This window comes from Haliotis asinina, chromosome 15 (genome assembly GCF_037392515.1).
Source record: "Haliotis asinina isolate JCU_RB_2024 chromosome 15, JCU_Hal_asi_v2, whole genome shotgun sequence".
Classification (NCBI taxonomy): domain Eukaryota; kingdom Metazoa; phylum Mollusca; class Gastropoda; order Lepetellida; family Haliotidae; genus Haliotis; species Haliotis asinina.
In genome coordinates, this window is record NC_090294.1 from 31,671,676 (window position 1) to 31,688,740 (window position 17,065).

At 40.7% G+C, this 17,065-nt stretch overlaps 1 protein-coding gene across 2 annotated transcripts in view; it reads left to right on the forward strand.

Annotated features, from left to right (window-relative positions):
- The window catches only part of LOC137266081 (myoferlin-like), a 108,693-nt gene extending 93,069 nt beyond the window's left edge, over positions 1-15,624 (forward strand). For both annotated transcript variants that reach the window (XM_067801581.1, XM_067801582.1), the window contains 11 exons: positions 765-935; positions 1,102-1,247; positions 1,864-2,003; positions 5,936-6,024; positions 7,890-8,033; positions 8,356-8,446; positions 9,296-9,395; positions 9,590-9,774; positions 11,375-11,484; positions 11,754-11,901; positions 12,363-15,624. In XM_067801581.1, coding sequence (XP_067657682.1) covers positions 765-935; positions 1,102-1,247; positions 1,864-2,003; positions 5,936-6,024; positions 7,890-8,033; positions 8,356-8,446; positions 9,296-9,395; positions 9,590-9,774; positions 11,375-11,484; positions 11,754-11,901; positions 12,363-12,395 — 1,357 coding nt within the window. In that variant the 3' untranslated portion in view covers positions 12,396-15,624. The remainder of the gene's footprint in view (positions 1-764; positions 936-1,101; positions 1,248-1,863; positions 2,004-5,935; positions 6,025-7,889; positions 8,034-8,355; positions 8,447-9,295; positions 9,396-9,589; positions 9,775-11,374; positions 11,485-11,753; positions 11,902-12,362) is intronic.
- The last annotated feature ends 1,441 nt before the right edge of the window (positions 15,625-17,065 follow it).

Below are 17,065 nucleotides of genomic sequence, written 5' to 3' on the forward strand. Positions count from 1 at the left end.
GAAGTGATTTCTGTGGGCCTCATCCATGTGCTAGAGCACTGGCACTCATACAATATAAACTCCTTTGTATTATATACATGTCATGTGTGCTGCCTCAACCACCGTACCTTTTATGTTCCATAACATCATATTTCTCTGTCAGTAAATTAATTCTGTTGTCTTGTTGATCGAGGAGGAAACAAAGATGATGATAAGCAAGGATATTTGCAACACACTGATTGCTAAGATTATTCCCCTCAACAAACACAAGGTCCAGACCCGAAGACATGAGATTGAATGTAGGATCATCAGACTGGAGTGGAACAGGAATATCTTTTGTTCAGATTAGAGAAATGTTCAGAAAGGTTAAAGAATTTGTTTATAATAACTGTTTGAAGTTTCTGTTATATAAATCAGGTCACATCTCACCTGTGCCTGTATTGACATACGAAACATGTAAACACTACCTTATTTATCACTGTTCTTGTGACTTTGAATATTGCACTGATGCTAGACTGTTTTACTTTAAGCAGACAGACTGTCAATGTATTTCAAACCCTATTGATAGCAACACATAGGTGTCAACATACACAAAGATTGGGTGACTATGAGCCATCAAACCTCACCAACATGGATATCTGCTCATGCTATTAAACACTTATTTTCCTGCCTCCATACAATAGGACTGGAATGTTTCTCACTGCTTTAAGTCTTACAGCCATGTTTCTCTCTGAAGTAAGTCACGCCTGATCCTAGTGCTACCATTATGACGTGTTGTTTTTCAGAATGTTTGATATTAAAGCCTCCATTCCATTAGAGAAGGATCTCATCATACGTGTGAAGGATTATGATCTGATCTCATCAGATGATGTCATTGGAGAAACGTTGATTGACTTAGAAAACCGTTTCCTCACAAAGCATAGAGCAACATGTGGCCTACCAAAGTCATACTGCACGTAAGTATTGTGTAGATATCTTTCAAATGTCAAACTGATTCATCACCAGAGTATCAGTTAGTTTTCTGATCCTGAGTTACTGGCACTAGTTACCAATGTCCAGTTCCACTGACATCCTGTTGCTGTGTCTGTGCATGATTGATGCATATGAGTTCTTATGTCCCAGGTCGGGCATCAATGAGTGGCGTGACTGTATGAAGCCAAAAGAACTGCTTGAGGAATACTGTCGAAAGCGTCACCTCTCGGGGCCCATGTTCTATGGCAACAATAGTGTCAAAGTGGGCAAGCGAGTATATAACCTATCTGAATTTGGTAAGAGGATGTTTACAGATATTTAATCCTTTCCAAATTACCTTACGTCCCAAGCCTGTAAAGTCTATTACGGCCAGTACTCACCTGTTTTCACTCTTAGTGTTTGTCATGGTGCTCAACACACTCTCACTTCTGTTTGACCATTGCACTTAAACCATTAGACTGATTTTGCCCAGAATTCTATTCTTGAACCTGAAACATGATCTCCTCAGACTGAACTGATACAGATGAAACTTCATGTTCTTGTTCCTACCAAATATTGAATGAAAACAAGATTAACTTCAGCAGTAGCACGAAACAAGTGTCCGCGAACAGCTATGAGCGGCATTTTCTGCTATTGTTGAAGGTTATTCTGGAGAAAAGTAGATAATGATGTCAGTAAGCTGGAATTGTGTGTAGCATTTTGAATTATTATGATATCTGGAGGTAAGGAACTATTCTGTTAGAAAATTGTCATGTATCAGAGATCTGTTTTTCCACACTACAGGTGCATCTTCAGTTCTTATTTAGCTAGCAATAAGCATGTATGTGGATCTGAGAATGTAAAATAGTAAGCATGTTCCTAGATCTAGAGGTATACAACTCAATGATTGTATGGACGTCATTATGTTTGCAGAACAGAACAAGAAACCCAACTCCCACTGGGGACCCCCTGAGGAGCGTCTTGCCTTGGCTGTGCTCAACAACATGCCACTTGTCAAGGAACATGTGGAAACACGAGCATTGTTCAATCCACTACAGCCAGGGATAGAGCAGGTGCATACAATAGTCATTCTGCACAGCAAAACAATGTGCAATGTTGTGATTACTCAGTGCCATTTAGAAAGTGGACAGATGTGACAAGTCATATTTGGGATTATACTTTCTTAGTAAAGTACAATTTCTAGTACTTTTTTGGTTGAGTCCTATCCGGATTCGAACCCGCACCCTCAGAGTCAGGCATCTAATCGCCAGCACACACAGTCAGCCGACTTTGTACTTCACTAAGAAAGTGTAATCCCAAGTATGACATGTGATTTAAATGTATCCTGACTAATGGTTATTTTGCTTGTCTTCTTCTATCTGAACATAATAGAACACTTGAATCACTTGAGGTTCCCTTCTTTGAAGCAGACGTAAAATCAGTACTCACCCAAAGAGTAACCCCCTTGAGCCTGTGCATTTGGCATGCAAACCAGTCACATGACATGCCATGCTCTTCACTCCTTCCTTATTCGCCCTAGAGGACAGACATGAGGGCATGGGGGTCCCAATATGGTACATATTCTTTATTAGTTTCGGTCTTATAATCAACTGAATTACAGCTGTATTGGGTTTTGGATCCGTATATTTACATCATGTAACAAAATTATTACCAAATTGTACATAATTCCTTGTTGTATGTTTCGTAACATTTGATGAAAACTTGTTTGTGTTGCAAATATCGATTGTCAGCAGTTGACCTGCATTTATTTCATCTTTCTTCCACTGATATTTGCTCTTTCAGCTCACATGGTATCCTTTGTCAAGTTTCAACTATTCTACAGCTCAGTAGTTATATGTTTGATGTTCGTAGGCCTGCAAAAGATTATAATAGACAGCATAACCAAGTCATGTCAGGTAAAAATACTAATAAAAGCGCTAGTAACTGTCTGTTGACTGATGCTGAAATTCATCATTCTAGTGAATCACCTAATGGCTCCCAAGGGTATTCATCTGGTGCAGTGGAATCTACTGTCTCTAGTCAGAAGAAATCATCGTCTTCAGAGTTGCCATTGTCACAGACTAAGAGTTTTTTTGTTTTTGTGTTTTTTTACTTGCACATTTTTCAGGTCACAGACTAAGAGTTGCCGTCTACATCAGCGCTTGGGGAAAGAGAAATCCTGAGCTCCAAAGACTTTGTCAAGTTCTTCATAGCAGACGTTTTTGATGAACCCCCAATCCTCCTGTCCAAGGTTCCAGTCTTCAGTTGACCTTTACGATGGCTAGTGTGACAGCAACAGTTTCTACTCCAGTGTAGCACTTGGGTCAACTTCTACAGCCATCACAGACAAGAGGTTTGTCATCCCCTCGTCTCAACGACAAAGTTCAGCACACAGCTTTGACCCGGGTCTGTTTATGCAGCAGTTAATGGAGAATATGATGTCCATGATGGAACAACGCTTCGTGGAAGAAAAGGCCGCCAGAGCTCCACAGTCATCCGCTGCAATGTCAGCAACCCTGCATAGCAGTACTACAATTACATCAGAGCAACTGGACCAAGAATGCAGTGGTCATGGGGTCCTGCACGAAGATGCTACTGACAGGCTATCAGAAGCTCATCGTCAAGATGACGAAGACCTGCACAGTAACCCATATACAAGTATCCAGTCAAAGTTTGAGTTGAAGGACAGCTGAAGTCTACCTGTGAGGAAGAATCGACCACTTCTAGATGGCACAGTCTTAGAGACTCCCCATGTAGCCATGGTACCAGTCACCATAAACGTGGGTCTTCATCGGTGTTGGACTTTGAGGATCATCATAACTCTGCTCACACAGATTCCTATCGTTATGAGGATGAAGGGATGACATTTTTCCAGATGCAGAAGTAACATCTTGGATTGCTGATGGTTTGGCATACATGTTTCCACCTCAAATACTAATACCTAAGTATTACAGAAAATTAAGCAGACAAGGTGCTTACAACTGATTTCGGGCTCGCCCTAGTGGCCAGCAAGGTTGTGGTTTCCCAACCTCCTGCAAGACTTTGGAAATCCTGACTACCAGAGTGGCCAAATCTGCTAATTCATCCACACACCAAGTAAGCACACAGAAACTGTCAATATTCCAACTGCATGTGTTCGACCCTAAAGAGATTTGAGACATATGCAAGGCGGAAAAGATTTACTGTAAGTAAAGCTTCTCATCCTCAAGTGGCTGGCTACTTATGTCATTTGAAAGACACAAGACATCTAAAAGGCTTGATATTACCAACATACCTAGCGGCGCAGTCATCACTATGAAGACTGGTATAATGTGGACTGAAGTACCAGAACTACTGGCATACCTAGGTTCTTTTAAGTTGAAAGACCAACAAAAGAATATCAAGGCTCCCACATGGGATCTCAACGTAGTACTGCAATGTCTTACAACGTGACACTTATGATCCTCTGCATCCTTGGACATGTGTACACAGAAAACACTATTTCTGGTTGCCCTAGCAACAGTCGCCCTGGATGTCAGAAATACATGTGCTGGATTATGCGCAAACACACTTTGCGAAGACAGCGCATTGAGACAGTATGTACCTTGGACTCAAATTTTTATTGCTAAAAATCAGTTGCCATGCAGGACAACCTGGCAGACAGTTTCATATCCCAGCACTATCTACAATACTCGGTCCTAACGACACGCAAGGTTTATCCTTGTACAACGGACTGAAAGTAGGAGACAGAAATTCAAGTGTTTTTTTATCCCGATATCAACTGAAAAACCCACTGAAGTTTCAAGGAATACTATGAGGAACTAACGGTTTGTAAAAAGCACTAAGAAATTCTGCCCCTTTTGCATCACATGACTTGTTGATGCCAGTACACTCTGTGGAGTAAAATGGTTGAGAGAGTCCATGCACACATCTCAGAACAGGCAAGCATGAGTGATTACATCCCTGTACTTGTATGCTATGCTTGTACCTGAAGAAGTGATTAAATCTTCACTTGACATATGCATCAACTGATAAAGTTTCTATAACATAACTAGTAGGACACTAGTTTATCTGAAATGCATAGGAAGGTGTCATAAATAAACTTTTGGTAAAAGTTTTGACAGTTATGCTCCCTCCTAGATACAAGAACTAAGGTTGAAAGTCTGCAAATCTACAGTGCCATTTCAAGCTCCCACAGGATGTAAAATACATGACAACCACAGAATCCAATATGTTGCATGACTCACCACTGATTCCGTCAGATTCTGGCAAGCATAATACGCATGATTAAGGATAAGGAAAAATATGTAATTTTCTGAATAAATAAATTGTCCCCTCTCATGATTTCCCTGCAAATCCGGGTTCCGGGCAGGTTTTAGGAGAAAATGAAGAGCATAGCATGTCATGTGACTGGTTTGCATGCCAAATGCACAGGCTCAAGGGAGGTTACTCGTTGGGTGAGTACTGATTTTACGTCTGCTTTAAAGAAGGGAACTTCAAGGGATTCAAGTGTTCCACTGTGTTCAGATTGAAGAAGGAGACAAGCATAATAAGCATGAGTCAGGAAATATAATCATGAGTCAGTTTTAATCAGAAAATTACATCATTCTGTGTCCATTGATATGAAATGTTAATTTGCAATGAGCAGTGGCAATACTGCTGTTACACAATCTACATCCTGTATTATTCATGTGTTTCACCCATGTTCACTTATTTTAAAAACCCAACATTTTTTACCCATGAAGATCGTGTATAGAATCGATTTTCAGGAATCCATGTTTGTAGTAAGAGGCAACTAACAGGATCAGGTGGTCAGACTCTCAGGCAATGTTATTGAATCAAAGTTGGGTAGATCAATGCTCATGCTGTTGATCACTGGATTGTCTGGTCCAGACTAGATTATTAACAGGCCACCACCATATAGCTGGAATATTGCTGAGTGTGATGTAAAACTAAACTCACTCACCCAAAATTTATGAAGCCATTTTACATAAGCACATCTCTATTTGACAATGTTTTCTTCTAGGGCAAGCTGCAGATGTTTGTGGATATATTTCCCAAGTCGCTGGGGGAACCAGGGCCACCCTTTGACATCACTCCCAGAAAACCCAAAGGGTATGAAAACAGCAGACTATATCTGTGTTACTGTACTGTTTTTCAAGTGCTTGAACAAAGCTCTACAGCAGTGCTACAGTTATGTACATGTGGCGTAGTTGTGTGTAGCAGTATTATGTAGCTATTGTACAGAAGTAGGGTAGGATAGGATATAGGATATTTATATAGCGCACATATCCACACAGTAGTGCTTCATCAAGGCCCTGGTATTTTTCACTCGATCACTGGATGTCACTCTAAACAGCACATCGTATTTCAGTCTCAACTCCTTGGGCAGTATACAACTGTTGTCAGTTGGTGCACCAAGTTTATTGAGGCTCTCTCATCCTAACGAGGTACCCATTAACAGCTGGGTGGACTGGGACACATACTCACAGTACTTTGTCCAAGTTCACTGCACATTGCTGTACCCGCAACTAGGTGTTTACATGTATTCATGTGGCCACCATCTGGTCATATACCAAAAGATCTGTGGATTTTTTAAGTGCACAGGGTTGTGTCCTGTACACTGCACACAAAGTTGACTCCAAGGTTTTTTGCACCCAGTCACAGGTGGGCTCAACCCCGACACTGTAACCTCGCTGGATCACTAGCCTGACGCCTTAGCCAGCTAACCCTCCATAGTGGCACTGTAGTTACATCTACATCCTGTATAGCTGTTTTTGCCAGTACTGCAGCTGCATGTATGTACAGTGTAGCTCTGTGTAGCAGTACTGTAGCTGTGTGTATGTACAGTGTAGTTCTGTGTAACAGTGCTGCAGCTGTATGTATGTACAGTGTAGCTCTGTGTAGCAGTACTGCAGCTGTATGTATGTCTTGTGTAGCTGTATGTACTGTATGGCTATATTTATGTCCGATATATCAATAATGTAGCAGTATGTATGTCCTTTGCAGCTGTATGTAGCAGTACTGCAGCTGCATGTTTGTACAGTGTAGCTCTGTGTAGCAGTACTGTAGCTGTGTATATGTACAGTGTAGCTCTATGCACCAATACTGCAGCTGTATGTCCTGTGTAGTTGTATGTAGCAGTACTGCAGCTGCATGTATGTACAGTGTAGCTCTATGCACCAATACTGCTGCTGTATGTCCTTTGTAGCTGTATGTAGCAGTACTGCAGCTGCATGTATGTACAGTGTAGCTCTATGCACCAATACTGCAGCTGTATGTCCTGTGTAGTTGTATGTAGCAGTACTGCAGCTGTATGTATGTACCAGTAGTGCAGCTGCATGTCCTTTATCTTTGTACATGTCCCGCTCTAAAGCCCAGGGTCCCGTTTCACAAAGCTCTCGTAAGCCTAAGGTCTCGTAACTTTTCTCGTAGCATCCATAGCTCCTGTGTTACAATATAGGAGGTACAATGGCTACAAGAAAACTTACAAGTTCTTAGGCTTACGAGAGTTTTGTGAAACGGGCCCCTGGCCTCAGTATGCCACCTATTGTCACTGGCCTCTACACGTAACCCCTTGTCATCACATTGCTCCTGTACTTCCATACTACCTATCAACCACCCTAAGAACTTGTATAAATATGTCCATACTCTCGTGCCTTGTACATCCCCATTGGCTTCTGTATGTAGTCTATTGTTATGGCTTCCAAATGTTAATACTTGCTGCACAGTTAGTTCCTGTTGTTTTTGTTGATTATTTACTGTAAATATATATGTACCATCCTGTCTTATCTGCCTCTTACTTGCTTGACAACGATACAAGAAGCTGTATCAAAATGTCGCTCCACCCGAATAAAGAAGATGCTCATCCATAAAGTCTTGTCCTTATCTCATGTGTGTAGTCAGTATGTGTGCAGACAGGTAAGTCAGTGTATGCCAGGAAATGTATGTGTATACAGGCAGGTATATGTGTGTTCCAGGTATGTATTGAAGATCATCATCTGGAACACTGTGGACGTTGTGCTGGAGGAAGAGTCCATCACAGGGGAGAAGATGAGTGATATCTATGTGGTTGGCTGGCTGCAGGGGATTGACGAAAAGCAGGAGACAGATGTCCATTACAGGTACAACTGACAGCACTGATGACCCTTCACAAAGGTTTGAGATGATGGTGGTGTCGGAACTGTCACTCAAATTATATGCTGAGTGTGAAATTATGAAACTTTGGGTCTGTCCCTCCCTGGGTGCTTATTTTGACTACTGGGGTTTATGAAGCAGCTCTTGAGTCAAGTGTGCAATGTGAACTTGTTGTCAGTTGTTTGTTTGAGGTCATGTCCACTGCAAGGTTGTAAGAATAACAGAAATTGAATAATGTAAGAAAAGGATAATGTACAATATATAGTTAAAATGTTCGACTTTGTAATGTTTTTACATGCATCTTTGTAGATCTTTGGATGGAACTGGCAACTTCAACTGGAGATTCGTCTTCCCCTTTGAGTACCTGCCAGCAGAGCAGACAATGGTGGTGCGGAGGAAGGTAAGTCTGTGAATAGGGTGTTGATGTCATGTACTTCGGAGTACAGACATGTATAGACTTGAACGTGCAGATGCAGAAAGGTAAATAGAAGTTCAGATGGTGTAAGGAGGAATGGAAGTAAAGATGATGTAAGGGGAATGGCAGTACAGATGGTGTAGGGGGAATAGACGTACAGAACGCGTGAGGGGAATGGAAGGACAGGAGGTGTAAGGGGAATGGAAGGACAGGAGGTGTAAGGGGAATGGAAGGACAGAAGGTGTAAGGGGAATGGAAGGACAGGAGGTGTGAGGGGAATGGAAGGACAGGAGGTGTGAGGGGAATGGAAGGACAGAAGGTGTAAGGGGAATGGCAGTACAGATGGTGTAGGGGGAATAGAAGTACAGAACGCGTGAGGGGAATGGAAGGACAGGAGGTGTAAGGGGAATGGAAGGACAGGAGGTGTAAGGGGAATGGAAGGACAGGAGGTGTAAGGGGAATGGAAGGACAGGAGGTGTAAGGGGAATGGAAGGACAGGAGGTGTAAGGGGAATGGCAGCACAGAAGGTGTAAGGGGAATGGAAGGACAGGAGGTGTGAGGGGAATGGAAGGACAGGAGGTGTGAGGGGAATGGAAGGACAGGAGGTGTGAGGGGAATGGAAGGACAGGAGGTGTGAGGGGAATGGAAGGACAGGAGGTGTAAGGGGAATGGAAGGACAGGAGGTGTAAGGGGAATGGAAGGACAGGAGGTGTAAGGGGAATGGCAGCACAGAAGGTGTAAGGGGAATGGAAGTACAGATGGTGTAAGGGGAATGAAGGTATGGATGGCGCTAAGGTTGATCCTGTTCTCTACTACACTGAGTCTTCGTTACAGGAACACTTCTGGAGTCTGGATGAGACAGAACTTCATTTATCCCCAATGCTCTCCTGTCAGATATGGGACAATGACAAATTCTCAGCTGATGATTTCCTTGGTAAGAGTTTTCCTCCCCTAACAATAACCTGGTGTTACGGATGACTTGTCTTTACATTGGTCAGCACTTTTGTCTCAAGAGACTGTACTTTCGCTGCAAATCATTTAAATCTGAAATGATTCTGATTTTTGTAAAGTATAATTAATTTACTCACTCTTTGCTTCAGTATATCTACTATTTTTATCAACCAACAGGAACTTTGGATGTCAATCTGAACTCCATCCCTAGGCCAGCAAAGAAGGCCTCGTCTTGCTCCCTGAAAACCATCCCTGATATGAACAACACTAATGCAGTGAAGACAGTGTCACTATTTGAGTGTCGGAGACTGCGGGGCTTTTGGCCATGTTACAGTGATGAGTCTGGAGAGCGATTGCTTACAGTATGTCCTGTCCATCATAGGAATATATGTATCGTTAATTATCTACAAATCTTTTGTTTCATCCATATTTTGGAGGTTTACTGATCACATACACTGAAATGCACTGATCACATACACTGACAGGCACTGATCATACAGTGATCACACCTGCGAGTACGGGATAATGTTTGCCCCAGAGGTGTTTTGGTGTAATTTTCGAGTTTGAGGACGTATTAAAGTTAAATGGGTGTTATGTCGTGGAAATCAGGCAGGATGTGTGGGGACATGTATAATTGAGAGGTACGTGTGCATAGTTTTGAATGTCACTGAATTCTTAGCGTATATTTCAGCTTGAAATCGGAACGAGTCGATGTCTGCACGACAATCCAATATGGCAGCTACTGCTCCTTTACTCTATTAATATATATGACATGAGTGTATATCTATGGTCTATGTTTAACCTACAGTGTGATATCGGGTTCCTGTGTCATATACACTGAAAGGCACTGATCATATACACTGAAAGACACTGATCATACACACTGAAATGCACTAAACATATACACTGAAATGCACTGATCCACATACACTGAAAGGCACTGATCATATACACTGAAAGACACTGATCATACACACTGAAATGCACTAAACATATACACTGAAATGCACTGATCCACATACACTGAAAGGCACTGATCATACACACTGAAGGACACTGATCACATACACTGAAAGGCACTGATCAAATATACTGAAGGGCTGGGATCATATATATCATTACAAATCTCAAAGAAATGTAACCCTCCATATCTTCAGAACATTATTTGGAAGTACAATGTACGTGGAAATACCATTTGTGTTTAGTTTGCTATTATTCACTGCCTATTCAAGCTAGGATAAAATTCAATGTACTAACACTAGAATAAAGAGGTCTCTATTGTACAACACCACTGTACCTCTCTGAACTGATTAAGCATTGTAAACCAAAAGTTAATGTGTTCTGTAATCTGATTGGTTGAAAAACATGATCAAATGGTATTAGATTCCCGGAAACTGCAAGACTATTCACCGCGTATTGACACGCAAACAATTATTTTGTTGTGTCATCAACGGTGGTGACGTCATTCAAATCATATTGTGACGTAAAGTTAGAATGACGTCACAAATGAGCAACTCCAGATGCTACCATGGGAACCAGCTGATACGGCCAGCTGATGACACTTCACTGCTGTGCCCCTACTCGATGTAAACGAGTGCAGACAGTAAAACCCCTTTGGTTTACTTTTTTGTTTACAATGTCGATAAACATTATGTGTTGGCCAATTTCCGGGTGTTATTGAGTATTTGAAGCACGGGAATATTTCATTTGGAACCGACGGCTGATTGACGCTGTTTATCTCCTAAATACCACCCAACTAGAATACTAAGATCCATAATTCAGTTTGTCTGTATTGTCCCTAAGTGGTGACTCAAAGGATTTGGATTTTTCGGATATTTCCCACTCAAGCTGCAATCCTTTGGAAACATCTTTCCTTGGAAGTGAATGTACAATGGTCTTTTAATATGATATTCAATATTAAATATGCTGGTTTGTTGACATTGGTACAATGTTTTGTTACAGGGAAAAATAGAAATGGAGCTGGAGTTGTTGACAGCTGAGGAGGCAGCGGAGAAGGAGTCTGGCCTGGGTCAGGAGGAACCTAACATGCATCCACATCTGGACCCTCCCAAGTGAGATTCCCATTTAACAAAATTCACTCTGGTAACTGACCAAACATCCCTATCTACAAACACACAGAACCCATATCGTTAAATAACCATGGAAGGGGAAATGACTGCCATACTATGTACTGTGGAAGAATTGTTCTTAACAAGTAGTGTTTATGAAACATATTTTGATGGCCAAGTTTGATGACTAAGTTTGCAATTAGGGTAGGAAATGGCAAATCACTAGTGCTGTGTTTTGGGGGATAGTGGTTATACAGATGTGTATCTTGCAGGCGACCAGAAACTTCCTTCATGTGGTTCACAAGTCCATTCAAAACGCTGAAGTACATCATCTGGCGCAACTACAAGTGGTACATCATCAGCGCCTTGATCATCCTCATCCTCATCCTTCTTGTTGTGCTCTTCGTCTACTCCTTCCCAGTACGTACTTCTCCAGTGTTCTCTTGCACATTTGTATCAGTCTGTCATGCAAACATGGTGGACAGCCATTCACCTTCTCTGCCAGGTGACATGTCAAACTGTTATTGCAGTGGTAGTCACAGTAACCAGCTTACTTGGTAAACAAGATGTCAAACATGGATACTTCCTCAAACAATACTTACTACCTTTAGTATTTTTTTCAGAGAAAGTTCACTTTGTCAGCTAAACTCTCAGTTCATTTTCTTACCTGTACTGAATGCCGTCTGAAAGTAGAGACATTAATCCATTATCTCACAAGTTGTTCGACTGTAAACTATACTTATGTCCACTTGTTGGAGAGGCACTACCCATTTACAGGGCATGGTACCCTTCCTGTTGACAGATTGAGTTTACATGTTTTATCCTTGAATATATTAGATTAGAAGTGATTGTGGCTATAGTAGATATCTGTTGTGTTTCAGGGGGAGATTTCAAGGAAGATTGTTGGCAACTAGAAAGATGATAGATGCTGTGCTGCCTCATCTGCCACCGATGTGTGTGTATATTGTCTGATGCAGGCTTGATAAGTCATGTACAGTCACTGGTGTACAGTGGCAGCAAAACATCTCGTTACATACCTACTCTTGCATGTACATTGTTGGGCTTCATCAACTGTGGTGACAGGGGTCCTTTCAGCAGTATAGATTTGCTTGCATAAAGATAACACCTCTCTGTATAACTAAATGTTTGTATGGCTGTGAGACTTTATCGACCAGTGATAGTTCTAGTCTGTTGACAGCTTGCTGAAAATGATTTCAGGTCTCAGGGTATTATGATGTGTTGCTACTCTCGCAGCTGTAGATGACTGTAACATGGGTTCTGATGTTCAGTGATGGCTGAAACATGGGCTCTGATGTTCCGTGATGGCTGTATCATGGGTACTGATGTTCACAGATGTGTACAACATATGTTCTGATGTTCTGTAATTTCTGTAACATGGGCTCAGATGTTCAGTGATGGCTGTAACATGGGTACTGATGTTCAGTGATGGCTGCAACATGGGTACTGATGTTCAGTGATGGCTGCAACATGGGTACTGATGTTCAGTGATGGCTGCAACATGGGTACTGATGTTCAGTGATGTGTATAACATGGGTACTGATATTCAGTGATGTGTATAACATATGCATATAACTGATGCATAGCGATGGAAGGGGCAAGTGTTTGCACACATCCATGTTCAGTGCCGACAGTTGTAGTGTATGGACAGTTTCTAATGCATGCTCCAGTAAATCTGCAGCATTATTCAATACCAGAGGGTACTGTTTGTACATTTACCATGTTAACATCAACCTATTGGAGCAAAGCAAATTGGCAATCAAATCTGTAAGTGATAAATAACTATTGACATAACCCATGTTATGAGATATTTTGTCCAGCGGAATGTGATATATTACATGTGTATCATTGTGATGGTATTTGTTACTGGGATCTGTAATACTGTGTCACCATCAGTGCCAAGTCTGTTTCTGCATAGTTGGTGAATCTCACTATATTTGTAAATGTAATCTTCTGCGATATAAGTGAGATTTTGTATCCTTGTTACCTTTTCTCCTGAGTGGCCTTCATGGAGTGCACTACACCAAGTCTCTGCCCTCCTCATGGCAGCACATGCCTGTGGATTCTGTTAGTATCCTAGTATTGTTTTGGGTAATAGGAAAGGTGCCAACAAGATTTGACATTGATTTTGACTGATAAGTTCTATGAGTGTTAATTGTTTACATTGTTAATACCACTGTATGAAACACAATGTGTCACAATGTATAGATATATTTACTTGGTTCATATACCTTCAGTAGTAGTGCAGATTGCTGGACATAGGCATATGTCTCTCAAGACTGCAATATATTGCTTGTCTACATTCCTCTACTCAGTGTGGTGGTTGACATTCAGTAAAAGGGTCTTGTCCCACAACTGCTCTGTTCTTTGCAGCAGAACCATGTACACTTTGTTTCTGACTTCTTTCACTTTACGTCCTAACTAAGTTCACTTCTTGAGTTAGTAATGTGAACTTGTCATGTTTTTGGTAGGATATCTTTCAGTGTCCATCTGCAGCTAGTCTCTCTCATTTAACCCTTGATGAGCTTGCAACGAGCATGACAGTGTTTATGTCAGATGAGAATATTAGCATCAGCCGTTACAAGCACACACATGTAGTACTCAGAAGTTAATTCTGTCATGATAATTATTGACACTGATATTTGAAACCAAGTAAATTTGTAATGCTGCATTTGTTGAAGGCTCACACATAAAATCTCAAAATATATGACATTGTCCTTTGTCTGTGAAAGATTTTCTTAATACATGCATAATGTCAGTGATGTTAGTAAGACTGATGTAGGTCTAACAAACGTTTCTAGATTGGTAAACATTTACCCAGTTTTGTGCAATATCCTGTAAGTTGGGCCATGTCTTCCTCAGAACAAAACTAGTGTAGTCTAATACATGGTGCACTATTGAATGATGAGGTAATACATGAACAAAGATTTTAACAGGTGCTCCAGTTTGCACAATTGCATGGAAGTCCTGACTGACTCTGTACAGGCTACCATTGAACTTTTCCATAGCAGAATGCAATGTTTCAAGCACTATACAAGTGTATATTTATTATCATTTGTTTCTGTCACATCACTGGTTCCATACAGGACTGGCTTTGAAGGATATTGCATTCACCCTGCGCTGCACTGGAAGAGATGTGATGATTACATATTTTATGGACTGTGTACTGAAGCTTGCAGAACAGACGTGTTTAATTGCATTAATGTTCCTGGATTCTTCTGTAGCTGCACGGTCTGCAACTGCCTTAAACGTAGTATGTTTGAAATTGTCACTATCTCCAACTGCCTTCTTCATGGCAAGCCGGCCATTTCTCTGCTTGCAGCTGCCTTCCACATGGCAGGTTGACCATCTCCTCTGCAACTCCCATCTCCTCTGTCTGCAACTGCCTTCCACATGGCAGGTTGACATCTCCTCTGCAACTCCCTCCCACATGGCAGGTTGACTATCTTCTTGGTCTGCAACTGCTGTCCATGTGTGTGGTATGTGTAACTCCTTGTACCATGAAAAGTCAGTTACTGTCTAACATTTGCAGTGGATGCCTCGGGAACACTAAAGATAATCACTTACGAAAACTAACAAGTATCTTCATTTTACAGTATTCATATCATATGTTGGGGATGGGTTTTGTTGTTTTTTTTCTTTTATTTTGTAATGCATATTTAGTTGAATCATACGAACAATAATACGTTTACTTATTCCAGTGTTTTGGTTAAAAAATCCCTTGTTTTGTGCTATGCATGATGTTTGTATGACAGAGACTGACCATATTTTCCTTCATGGGATATATTCCTGAGAATTATTTTGAGAAAAAAATGAATATTTTCCAAACTTTTGACCATAAAGAAGCTTTAGTTTCTCAAGTGACAAAGCCCAGGTCCACTGATGGCCAATTTCCTTCCAGATACTGTGGCTAACTGCATCATACTGGTCATAAAGATGTATTACTGAATGCCACAGCTTACCAGACAGCAATGGTTGTTTCATCCTTCTTGGATGGTATTTTATACTCACCTCTAATTTTGTCACCGTTTTTTTGGTTTTCTATGTCATATCTACTTTATCTACTGTGTTAATGTATACCTCTTGCTCTTTATAATATCTACTCATTAAAGACTTGTGAAAACAGCAGTGGTTTTGTTATACTTGATGAGGATAGACCTATAGCTGCTGTTATCAAGAGAAGTGTGTGACTTTATGGACAACTTCACGTTTTTTGTATGGAGTGAGATATTTAGTGTAGAATTTCTACACTGTTATTACTCTAGAATGCTGAGAAACAAATTCTTCATGCATGGTTCTAAATGTTAGAATTCTTACCAATACAAAACCGAAAAGCAATTGACATATTATCAATACTATGTCAATAAAGTCAATACTGACTTTGTACGCTTGGTATAAAGTGCCTGACTCGAGGGTGTGGGTTCGAATCCCAGATGGGACTCAGCCAAAAAAGTATCAGAATTTGTAATTTGAATTTAAAAAGGATTTAGAGATAAGTGTCGGTATTCACTATTTCAGTTGGTGAGATATGAACAAAAATCATAGATTACATCATTTCATCTCATATGCTGTCAATACAAGTCCAAGGATTCACATTAAAAGTGAGTGAGTGAGTGACGTAGGTGGGTTTAACATCGACATTATTTGTGCAGCAAAACAGACTTTGAAGTGTGAAGACACCAGCCAGGTCAAACAGGGATATGTTTCATGGGTTATCCCCAACAAAATATACATTCTTTGTCTCAATGTGTTTCCAACAACCTTTGCAAACAGGAAGTGTTTCCACCTCCTGTGCCATCTGAAGAAGTCCCCAGAAATCATGATGCACGAGGTGGCATAATGTCAAGAACAGAAATAATGATAATTAACCATGAGATATCTCAACTGGAATAACATCCCTTCATATGAAACACAATCTTGAAACTCTACTTCAGAAGTTGCTGTTTTCTTATTTTTAAGAAACCTAAATCCACTCCATTTGAGGTATACAGGTTTCACTTAATAAATAAGGAAATATAAATGCAAAAATTCCAGAAAGTTCCCAAATTAATGATATATAGTCTGGTTCATAATTATTGAGAATTTTTCTTCTTACTTTGAGCTATCCTAACACCTCAACTGATTCACTGATACTTAAAACTAAGTATTGGTATAAGGGAGGTAACTCATCTTGGCCTACTAAGTATAGTACAATTAGAGTTACCTCCCCTGAATTTGTAGCAGACGTCATTTTCCTCAGCACTGTCAACAATGTCTGCTGAAGATAAAAGAAGGTTGATTTTTGAGTTGTGTAATCAAGGAATTGATGATGTAAATACATTGGCAGAGAGAACAGGAACTCCTCTTTCTACTGTGTATAGGATTAGGAAGGATTTTAAAGAGGGAAAGGATTTTGAGCACCAGAAAGGAGCAGGGAGACCCAGAAAATTGGACTTCTCAGATCGCGTCCGGCTGGGAATTTTAGCGTCTAAAAAGCAAATGGCAAACATCTCCAACATCAGGTATGAAATGATAGAAAGGGGATCAACAGTTGTATCAAAATCTACAGTTAGAAGAAATTTGATTG